We start from the raw sequence: 12,500 nt of genomic DNA, 5'->3' as shown, positions 1-12,500 counted from the left end.
ACTGACAACAGTAGTCCGGCCAAGATATTGTCATTTAAAAGTGAAGTTGCAGCCCTCAACTGATGTTGATGTTGTTATGTTGTGTTTTGGTTTGATGCGCTGCCCTACACTTATCTACGAATCACGAAGTCAGTAGTATTTCGCCATCCGGGTTGCCAGCTATGCTATTTACCACCATAGACAGCTGCAGCTACAAACGTGTTGGATAAAAAATGTCTAACGTTATGGAACCTAAAAGACCTTGTTATGAATCTGAAATATGTCGAAATAAAACAAGGATTTAGGAGATTGAGACGGCTGAAAACGGAGAAGAATTAGAAGACAGACGTCAGTGTTGATAATTTGCTCCTGGACAGGTAAAGATTCATCAGTTTGGCTAACTTACTTGTAGGCTAAATGGACATTTCAAATAGCCTATTCATGACAGTTGAACAAAGTTATGCATGTTCGTGAAAAGTAATGTTATGTTGGCCATATGGAGGAGGTGGGTCATTGAATTGAAAAGGTAGGCTAAGGAATTGTTTGGGAAATAAAAACAGCTAGTCATTGCTAACGTTAGCAATGCATTATCAGAGTTCGTTTCTCTGTCATTATGCTGAGGAAAACAGCACTTGCCATTGAAAGCCTAAGTTCCTGCTGCAGCTAGCTGGCAACCGTGACTCAGAGGGGAGGGGGAGGCGATACACCGCGCTACAGTATTTTGAAAGTAATTGCAGTACTCGTTTTGGCCAAAATCCTACATACGGTTCCTTTAAAGCTGTTATGCCCTCCACCCATTGGTCACTGTGTGCACCAGTTGTGATGTCACCGGAGTAGCAAAGCCATGTACACTCGTCGCCACACTAGCTGCAGTCCTCTTCTGAACAGAGGTGGCGCTGTTGTGGAAAGGCTATCGCTACCTACTGTACACTGTAGAAGAAGAAAAGCAAACAAAACCAGAGCTGTTAGTAGCATTGGTGTTAATGGCAGTAGCGACTAGCCACTAAACTAAAGTAGCCTGTCAGTAGCATTGGTGTTAATGGCAGTAGCGACTAGCCACTAAACTAAAGTAGCATTGGTGTTAATGGCAGTAGCGACTAGCCACTAAACTAAAGTAGCCTGTTTAATGATACTTCAGACTTTGGTTGCTGCTATTTACCACTCTCGCTGGTAACTTCTCCACTACTACAAATTCACGACCGTCTGTAACAAATCAGTCCTCCGAACTGCAGCTCTCGCGGGTAACTTCCCTATTTTCTCAAACAGACTATTCAAACTTATTGAAATGACTCACAGTTTATGCAAGATGTGGGCCAGGCTATATGAAATGCCAGGCTGTATGATATGAAATGCCAGGCTGTATAATATGAAATGCCAGGCTATATGAAATGCCAGGCAGTATAATATGAAATGCCGACTGGTGCACGCCAGTTCGGGAGCGAGGACTATCAATAGGCTCTTATGCTCCCACCAATCAGCACTCCCTGCAGGTGTTCCTCAACCAATCCGATTCCTCGCAGGTAAGTGAGCAGTGTGCACTCTCTGTCTCCCCCTGCAGGCCGGACGTGTGCGGCGGCATCGCGCTGAAGCAGTGGTGCGGGAGCCCCGACGTTCCGCACTTTGTTCCGCTGGCGTCCCTGGAGGGTTCCGCGTCGGAACGCCGCAGCTGCCCGTACGGCTCGCGCGGCGGTCGCCGCAGCAACAGCTCGGAGGCGCTGCTGGACCGCTCGGCGCTGGCGGACGCTCGCATGCCCCCCCGCGGAGCCGCCGGCCCCTACAAGAGCTCCGAGACGCTGACGGACGGCAAGCTGCGGCAGTACCGGGGCAGCCCCGAGCGGCAGGGGGGGGGGCAGGGGGGGGGGGGGCCGGGAGCAGGGGCGCACGAGGGCCTCCGTGGGGGGGCGACCGTCCGGCGCCGGCTACAACGAGATCCTGCTGGACTACATCTGGGGGAAGCCTCCGGGGCCGCCGCCGCGCCTGGGCCAGATGCCAGCCGTAACCGTGCCGGCGCCGCGCTGGCCCGAGGGCTGCCCCCCCCCCCCACTTCAACGGCCTGTCGCTCTCGCAGCAGCAGCTGGCCGCCCCCCCCCCACCCTACAGCCCCCTCCTGCTGCGCACCGGCCCCCCCGCACACCCCGCCGCCCCCGCCGACCCCCGCAGGTCAAAGGTCACCCGCACCAAGTCGTGCGGCCCCTTCCTGTCCGAGCCCCCCCTGCTGTCCGCGTACGAGCCCACCCCCCCCCCCCACGGGCGCCGGCCCCCCCCCACGCCAGAGGACGCCACGCGGAGCCTCCACAAGGCGCTAGCGCTGGAGGGGCTCCGGGACTGGTACCTGCGCAACGCCCTGGGATACGCCCCCGTCGCCAAGGGCAACGACCCCGTCGCCCTGGGATACGCCCCCGTCGCCAAGGGCCACGCCCACACGCCCCCCCACGCCACGACCGGCCAGGGGGAGGCGCTGTTCCCACCGCTGACCATCGGCTCCCACATGACCCAGTCCGCCTCCTTCCACGGCTACCCACTGCAGGCCAGGTACACACACACACACTCACACACACACACACACACACACACACACACACACACACACACACATGACCCAGTCCGCCTCCTTCCACGGCTACCCACTGCAGGCCAGGTACACACACACACACACACACACACACACACACACACACACACACACACACACACACACACACACACACACACATGACCCAGTCCGCCTCCTTCCACGGGTACCCACTGCAGGCCAGGTACACACACACACACACACACACACACACACACACACACACACACACACACACACACACATGACCCAGTCCGCCTCCTTCCACGGCTACCCACTGCAGGCCAGGTACACACACACACACACACACACACACACACACACACACACACACACACACACACACACACACACACACACACACACACACACACACACATGACCCAGTCCGCCTCCTTCCACGGCTACCCACTGCAGGCCAGGTACACACACACACACTCACACACACACACACACACACACACACACACACACACACACACACATGACCCAGTCCGCCTCCTTCCACGGCTACCCACTGCAGGCCAGGTACACACACACACACACACACACACACACACACACACACACACACACACACACACACATGACCCAGTCCGCCTCCTTCCACGGGTACCCACTGCAGGCCAGGTACACACACACACACACACACACACACACACACACACACACACACACACACACACACACATGACCCAGTCCGCCTCCTTCCACGGCTACCCACTGCAGGCCAGGTACACACACACACACACACACACACACACACACACACACACACACACACACACACACACACACACACACACACACACACACACACACACACACACATGACCCAGTCCGCCTCCTTCCACGGCTACCCACTGCAGGCCAGGTACACACACACACACTCACACACACACACACACACACACACACACACACACACACACACACATGACCCAGTCCGCCTCCTTCCACGGCTACCCACTGCAGGCCAGGTACACACACACACACACACACACACACACACACACACACACACACACACACACACACATGACCCAGTCCGCCTCCTTCCACGGGTACCCACTGCAGGCCAGGTACACACACACACACACACACACACACACACACACACACACACACACACACACACACACATGACCCAGTCCGCCTCCTTCCACGGCTACCCACTGCAGGCCAGGTACACACACACACACACACACACACACACACACACACACACACACACACACACACACACACACACACACACACACACACACACACACACACACATGACCCAGTCCGCCTCCTTCCACGGCTACCCACTGCAGGCCAGGTACACACACGCACACACACACACACACACACACACACACACACACACACACACACACACACACTCACACACACACATGACCCAGTCCGCCTCCTTCCACGGCTACCCACTGCAGGCCAGGTACACACACACACACACACACACACACACACACACACACACACACACACACACACACATGACCCAGTCCGCCTCCTTCCACGGGTACCCACTACAGGCCAGACACACACACTCACACACACACACACTGCTCGTATAACTTGATGTTATTGTTGTAATTGTTTAACAGACACAGTTAAGATAACAGTCTACAGATTATTGATGGATTGATTAATTGATTGAATGATTTATGGATTGATTGATTGATGGATGGGTGGATGGATTGATTAATTGATTGATTGATGGATGGATGGATGATGGATGGATGGATGGATGATGGATGGATGGATGGATTGACTGATTGATTGATTGATGGATTGATGGATTGGCTGATTTGCTTGGATATTCAGGCCACTAGTACAGCTTGCTAAAGGCACACACACACACACACACACACACACACACACACACACACACACTACAGTACAGCTTGCTAAAGGCACACAGACCCAGTGAAGCTGCAGACTTTTCCCATTGTGCTTTTGATTGGCTGGATTTGCGGAGCTACTGCAAGCATCCAACCCCACATCCTAATCCCACATAATCCAAAACCACTCAACTGAAATACAGACTGCAGCGCTCTTTGTGTGTGTAACAGTGTAGTTGAGTGTAACAGTGTGTGTATTTAATACTGTGTGTGTGTGTGTGTGTGTGTGTGTGTGTGTGTTTCAGGGCTGTGGAGCTGTCCCGGTTTCCTGAGCCGTTTCCCTCTCAGCTGCAGGATGGTGCCCTGGCAGACCCCCCCTCAGACCCCCCCGCACCCGGAACCCTGGTCTAAGACCCCCCCCCCTCCCCCATACACTGTACCCCCCCCCCCCCCGATACACTGTACCCCCCCCCCCCCCCCCCCCGATACACTGTAACCCCCCCCCCCCCCCCCAGATACATTTAAGCCCAGATACATTGTTGCCCTGGTCTAAGACCCCCCCCCCCCCACCTGCTCCATCATGTAGCGGCAGGTGCAGACCCTCCCCAAGCAGAATGGTGGCGCTGCAGCATCAGGACCCCCCCCCCCCCCCCCCCCCATCAACCCCCCCCTCCAAGACTCCCATGAGACTGCAGGTCTGTTGGACCTGATACTGCCCCCCCCCCCCCATCTGTCAATCATCCCTTAGGCCACACCTTCAGCAGCTGGACCAAGAGGCAACACACTCTGAAGTCACGTAGAAGAACCTCTGTGCTCGGGAAGCACACCTGGGCTCACCTGTGAAGCCCCCTAGAGATGGCCACCTGTGCAGCGGAGAACCTCTGTGCTTGGGGCGCACACCTGGACTCACCTGTGTAGCACAGGACGTCTCTGGTGGAAGGGGTCACCTGTGAGGTGGAGAACGTCTCTGACTGTTTACCTGTGCAATTGAGAACAGAGGACAGCTCCAGTCAGTAAGCTGTGCAGCCGGGTGTCACCTGGGCACACCTGTGCTCACCTGTGCCAAACTGTAGCAGGCGCTCAGGACTCACGTCCCTCCTCTGGCCAGTCAGAACTGTGTGTCCTTGAGCGCCCTTGAGTGCCCTTGAGCGCCCTTGAGCGGCTCTGTCCCCTAAGGCCAGCTGCAGAATCGGGGCCAAAGGTTGTAAATGTATCTTCAAACACTCGTGAATGTGTACCGTGCCTGTCTGCTCATCTGAACCCTGTACTCAACACAGCTCAACCAGACATATCACATGACCACACAACAGAATGAGCGTCACACGGAAGCAGAATGACTCAGATGGATGCCGAATGTCTCAAACTGAAGCGGAATGTTTCAGACAGAAGCGGAATGACTCAAACGGAAGCGGAATGTTTCAGACAGAAGCGGAATGTTTCAGACAGAAGCGGAATGTCTCAAACTAAAATGGAATGTCTCAGACGGAAGCTGAATGTCTCACAGGGGAGCTACACCAGGCATGTGACTGAAGGGTTCCTTTCACGACACGCTAAATCCATTTTAGAAGACTGGTCTATTTTTTTTTTTATGTACACGCCACTGTTGCGTCTGGTGTAGCTACTTCCGTTGATTATAGTGATTATTAACTGCTGAAGCATACGGGTCACAAACCTGGTGTAGCTCCCCTGGTGTAACTCTGGTGTAGCGAGCCTGGTGTAGCGAGCTTGGTGTAGCGAGCCTGGTGTAGCGAGCTTGATGGAAGCGAGCCTGGTGTAGCGAGCTTGGTGTAGCGAGCCTGGTGTAGCTCCTCTGTCAGACAGAAGCGGAATGTCTCAGATGGTACGTGAATGTTTGAGGCGGAAGCTGAACATCTCAGACGGTCACCTCCTCTCGTGCGCTGCAGAGACCGGGCAGTCTGAGAGGTCTGCGCTGCTTATTAGCGCCCTCTACAGGTGTGCTGGAGTAGCAGTCTGAGGGGTCTGCGCTGCAAATTAGCGCCCTCTACAGGTGTGCTGGAGTAGCAGTCTGAGAGGTCTGCGCTGCTTATTAGCGCCCTCTACAGGTGTGCTGGAGTAGCAGTCTGAGAGGTCTGCGCTGCTTATTAGCGCCCTCTACAGGTGTGCTGGAGTAGCAGTCTGAGAGGTCTGCGCTGCTTATTAGGGGAGTGAGGATTTGCTCAAAGCCAAAAGACATGACACTGATAGCTACATACATTGTGCCCTCTAAAACACAGTGGCAGTTAGGGTATTAAGTGGCAGTTAGGGTATTTAGGGCACTCTGTAGCTGGCAGAATTGTGGCCAGCTGCCCTTAGGAAACCTGCAGAGTAGCGCCCTCTAGAGGCCTGCTGAGGCCCTGCAGAATAGCGCCCTCTAGAGGTGTGTTGGAGTAGTGCCCTCTAGAGGTGTGTTGGAGTAGCGCACTCTAGAGGTTTGCTGGAGTAGCGCCCCCTAGAGGTGTGCTGGAGTAGCGCACTCTAGAGGCCTGCTGAGACCCTGCAGAATAGCGCCCTCTAGAGGTGTGTTGGAGTAGCGCCCCCTAGAGGTGTGCTGGAGTAGCGCCCCCTAGAGGCCTGCTGAGACCCTGCAGAATAGTGCCCTCTAGAGGTGTGTTGGAGTAGCGCACTCTAGAGGCCTGCTGAGACCCTGCAGAATAGCGCCCTCTACAGGTGTGCTGGAGTAGCGCCCCCTAGAGGTGTGCTGGTCCTCTGGAGGCCCAGGTCTGTCCTGGCTCATGCCTGCTTAATTAAGATGAATTAATTAATCGTTTTAGGAGTGAATATCACTCACCCTAATAAGATGAATTAATTGACTGTTTTAAGAGCGAATATCACTCTCCCTAATAAGCACATATGCAGATCCTTGCCCACTGTAGCCTATATAACCACAGTATGTAAACACCTGCAGATATATCATAGTTTTAAATGCATTACCCTTTAAAGTGTTCAGTTATTGGGACGACAATCCATGGGGTTTGTTTTCGTGTGTTTTGGGATAAGGATTAAATCCTTTGATTTGTGTCATTTATGTTTGACCTGCAGATCAGGGTTGTTTTGAAATGGGACTGCTGAGTGGGAGACCTGTTGTGTTTGTAAATATAGTTCAGCGATGGTCGGTCTGGATTTCTTTCTTTTGTTTAAAATCCTGTGAAGACGAGCAACATTTCCAGAGGTGCAGATCTCAGATCAGGTGCTGGTGCGGCTGAGGTACGGCTGGGGTACGGCTGGGGTACGGCTGGGATGTGGCTGGGATGCGGCTGGGTTCTGGGGTCTTATGAACTGGTCTCTCCAGCAAGTCACCTTGATGTCCTGTATGTGTCAATGATCGTCTCCACTACCTGATCTGAGTGATCAGCCCAGTAACCAATCAGCTGTCCAGTTTACTGATCTATGACCACCCCCTCAGCCCAGTAGCCAATCAGCTGTCCTATTTAGGGCTGCACTCTGTGATCGGCCTTGGTGATCGGTGGGCTGTTTCAGACGGTTTAGAGGCCCAGGTGTTTCTCTTGTGTTGATGCGTTAGAGTGACGATTGTCTTTTGTTGATGCATTTGAGAGAGACTTTTTTCTTGTGTTGATGTTTTAGAGTGATGTTTTTCTTTTGTTGATACGTTAGAGTGATGTTTTTCTTTTGTTGATGCGTTAGAGTGACGTTTTTCTTTTGTTGATGCGTTAGAGTGATGTTTTTCTTTTGTTGATGCGTTAGAGTGACGTTTTTCTTTTGTTGATGCGTTAGAGTGATGTTTTTCTTTTGTTGATGCGTTAGAGTGATGTTTTTCTTTTGTTGATGCGTTAGAGTGATGTTTTTCTTTTGTTGATGCGTTCGAGTGATGTTTTTCTCATCGTATTCTCTCCTGGTTGGGTGCAGTGCTTCCAGCTGGTCCCTCCTCACTCTCCAGACCAATTAGCTGTGCATCGCTAACGATTATTTGTGTACTCCAGTGACATCACTGTCTGTAAGAAAATACAAATATGGAAATGCATTTAGACTTTTAGTTGACTTGAACAAAAGTAATTATGTCTAAATATATGCTGTATATTTATGTATGGATTAGATTTTATACATATATAGCCTATTTATTTGAGAAAAAACCCATTCATATAGAAAAAGAGCATCAGTCTTCATCACCAGCAGAGGAAGGGGAAGAGGAAGATGATGTCACTTCCTGTCCTTGTGGCTGTGAGCTCGTCGTCCTCAGCAGTAGCTTCCTATCAACCAACACACACACACACACACACACACACACACACACACACATACTCTCTTTCACATACACACACACACACACACACATTCTTTCTCACACATACATACACACGCACACACACATTCTCTTTCACACACGCACACACACACACACACACACACACACAGTGACCCCTCATTGCCTTTCACATCATGCCATGACTTTATTTGGACATGGAGTTAACAAGCTATTTCTGTATTATGAGAGATTTTCATCATTTGTTTCTAATAAAGTTTTTAATCCATGATGCTTGTGTTTCTATATGTGTGTGTGTGTGTGTGTGTGTGTGTGTGTGTGTGTGTGTGTGTGTGTGTGTGTGTTGACGCCGGCCCATCACCTGTCTAGCGTACATCACCGGTCTGCTCTCGACTCCGCCTTTACGACCACGTGACCACAACTGACCACGTCAGCTTTTCTGCTGCAGCACACACACACTCCCACACACACAAACACTCCCTCACCCACACACACAAACACTCCCTCACACACACACACAAACACTCCCTCACCCACACACACAAACACTCCCTCACACACACACACAAACACTCCCTCACCCACACACACATACACTCCCTCCCACACACACACATACATACACTCCCTCACATGCACATACACTTACTCCCTCATGCAAACATTCCCTCACACCCGCACACACACACACACACATAACCTCTTCCACAAACAAACACTCCCTGACACACACACACACACACACACACACACACACACACTCACACTCTTACTCCATAGCCCATGTGAAGGAGCTCAGACTATTTTAGGGTTTAGAGATGTGTTTGTGTGTTTGTGGAGGTGTGTGTGTGTGTGTGTGTGTGGGGCGGGGGGTTGCACCCAGCTGCCACAGGCTGAAAGCCAGCAGAGCACAGCCCATTTCCAACAGACTCCAAATCACCCCCCCCAACTGGACACAAGAACATATTTACGCCATGCTGTCACGCGTAATGAGTATTATTTCTATGAGACAATAAAGTCATTAAACCTTTAATCATTTAAGGAAAATGTGGTTCGCTGCATCGACAATTACTTCACCTTGGTGTAGTAGTCTCATGCTGTGCTTGTGAAAGACTGGCGTGGGTGTTCATGTGTAGTCCCATGTGTTGTGTTGTGAAAGAGAGAGACTGGTGTGGGTGTTCATGTGTAGTCCCATGTGTTGTGTTGTGAAAGAGAGAGACTGGCGTGAGAGATTGGCGTGGGTGTTCATGTGTAGTCCCATGCTGTGCTTGTGAGAGATTGGCGTGGGTGTTCATGAAACAGAGCAGCACATGGTGGGGGGGTGCCTTGTTGTTTATTCTTAACTGGGCGCAGGAGAGGAGTGTACAGTGTCATCAAACAGCAATCTGATACCTGTGCAGACATATGATCACCATGACAATAATAAAGTCTCTATCCAACAGATCTGATACCTGTGCAGACATATGATCACCATGACAATAATAAAGTCTCTATCCAACAGATCTGATACCTGTGCAGAGATATGATCACCATGACAATAATAAAGTCTCTATCCAACAGATCTGATACCTGTGCAGAGATATGATCACCATGACAATAATAAAGTCTCTATCCAACAGATCTGATACCTGTGCAGAGATATGATCACCATGACAATAATAAAGTCTCTATCCAACAGATCTGATACCTGTGCAGAGATATGATCACCATGACAATAATAAAGTCTCTATCCAACAGATCTGATACCTGTGCAGACATATGATCACCATGACAATAATAAAGTCTCTATCCAACAGATCTGATACCTGTGCAGAGATATGATCACCATGACAATAATAAAGTCTCTATCCAACAGATCTGATACCTGTGCAGAGATATGATCACCATGACAATAATAAAGTCTCTATCCAACAGATCTGATACCTGTGCAGAGATATGATCACCATGACAATAATAAAGTCTCTATCCAACAGATCTGATACCTGTGCAGACATATGATCATCACCATGACAATAATGAAGTCTCTTTTCAACAAATCCAGCTCTGCCTTACGTGAGCAGGGCACCACTGATCTGTTCATGGTTTCATCAGGTCCCTTCCCACAGGTGTGTTAATCTAGCACCTGGATTATTCACAGACTGCATGCTTGATTAACCCACCCGATCTATAGAGCGGTGGTTGGCAACCGTAAGGCCGTTAGCCATAAGACTACCGTTGCTGCATTTCCATGATTGCTGATTGCGTGTGTGAACAGTAGGAATAGCCTGTCTATATTTCAATTTCAATTTAATGTCACTTCTAGAGAGCCAACACATTGCACATGTCTCATGGCGCTCTACAGACGGTTACATTTTCAGAGCGAGAGCTAGTAGTAACAGGCGCGAGGAAAAACACCATAGAATTGGAGATACAAATAATATATGATATCATAGGCTATATGCTAACCTCTCCTAACCCATAACCTTTCAGAGTCGCACCAGAGCCAAAGATGACACTGGTAGAATTCTCTTTGTAGCCTAGGCTACCCCTAGATGCCGCTTTCCTCGTGCGCTCGTATCATTACAGATTTCCCCGTAAGTATTGTCCCGGTAAGTTACACGGGTGGCGGGGAATCGACCTACAGGCGGTCGCGAGAATCACAACTGGGCTCAGCATTCCACTCCTCTCACCGCGCGGACCAGCAGTCTTAAACCATCTTTACCGGCCGCACGTTTGGACACCGGGTTATCAGTGTGAACGAGCTGCTCACCGACCAAGTGTCTTCTACTGCTGTTCTCGCGACCGCGTGACCAGAGCGCTTCTGTGCGTAAAATAAGAGCGCGCAACTTTCGGATTTTTGACCGACGGCATTCGGCTTCTCTCTCCGCGCGCAACTCTGGATATCCGCGAGCTGTTCACCAGTGATCCACGGGAGATAGTTTTTTTGTCTTGAGTAGATCTTTGCTCCACTAACGGTGAGATTTTACAGCCCCTTCAATATTCCCAGAGAATATTGATAATCACAGAAAGAATGGTAGCTTTTGTTTCACAATAAAATAAGGCAACTTGCAACCCAGCTACTTTGATACAGAGGTGTTTGAGTGTCAGGCAGCACGTGCTTCGGCTCTTGCCGCTCACCGGCACGGTTCAGTTTGTGTAGACAATTTGACCCTCTGTGTGACTACTAATGAAAAGGTCAGACATTAGAAATATCAGCCCAGGACTTTAGTTTGACTCTATATTCCCTCTATCCGATTGATTTATTTGTACACGGTCTTATAGGAGTGCATCATATCTAAACCTTCTGACATTAAGAATTCAGAAATAATTTAGAAGTTCAAGAACTCTCCAGCCTAAAAGTGCAAACACGTACAGCAGGCTATATCGTTTGTGCCGACTACTCCATGCACACTTTCTTGCGTATCTTTGAGCCTATCACACATTCTATAAAAGTCTCAACGCTCTTTGCTGCCGTTATGTATATGATCACTAACAACACCGCACCTCCTCGAGCGAGCCTGACCCTTCGGAGGGCTATTTCCGTGACATTCCAGCCGCTGATATCCGGTTATAAATAGAGACGTGTGCACATGTTCCCTGTAAAGCCAATACGCATCACATAGAACATTATCTCCGGCCTGTCACTCGTAACTCACACACTTTTAATACCCATCTCAGATCTTCGAGGACAATCATGCCAAATGGTTGTTGTTGTATTACTTATTTCCCTCACACTCTGTTCAGATGTGGAAGTGGAAGTATTAAGATTTTCAAACATGGTTTGATTTGGATTATGATTCATAACAGATCAGCTACACTGATTTAGCCATCCATTTATTAATAATAATGATAATAATAATAATAATAATAATAATAATAATAAGCTTTATTCCATTTAAAA

At 50.1% G+C, this 12,500-nt stretch overlaps 1 protein-coding gene and 1 pseudogene across 1 annotated transcript in view; both read left to right on the top strand.

The window, feature by feature from the left end:
• ccdc120b (coiled-coil domain containing 120b) overlaps positions 1 to 4,812 on the top strand; it is a 10,619-nt gene extending 5,807 nt beyond the window's left edge. Inside the window, 4 exon segments of the mRNA XM_062545489.1 lie at positions 1,538 to 1,832; positions 1,834 to 1,991; positions 1,993 to 2,511; positions 4,707 to 4,812. Of these exon segments, the coding sequence (XP_062401473.1) occupies positions 1,538 to 1,832; positions 1,834 to 1,991; positions 1,993 to 2,511; positions 4,707 to 4,812 (1,078 nt within the window).
• Positions 4,813 to 6,229: 1,417 nt separating this feature from the next.
• LOC134092089 (SRSF protein kinase 3-like) overlaps positions 6,230 to 12,500 on the top strand; it is a 20,783-nt pseudogene continuing 14,512 nt past the window's right edge.

This window comes from Sardina pilchardus, chromosome 9, assembly GCF_963854185.1.
Source record: "Sardina pilchardus chromosome 9, fSarPil1.1, whole genome shotgun sequence".
NCBI classification, from domain to species: Eukaryota; Metazoa; Chordata; class Actinopteri; order Clupeiformes; family Clupeidae; genus Sardina; species Sardina pilchardus.
This window is presented reverse-complemented; position numbering and strand designations above follow the sequence as displayed.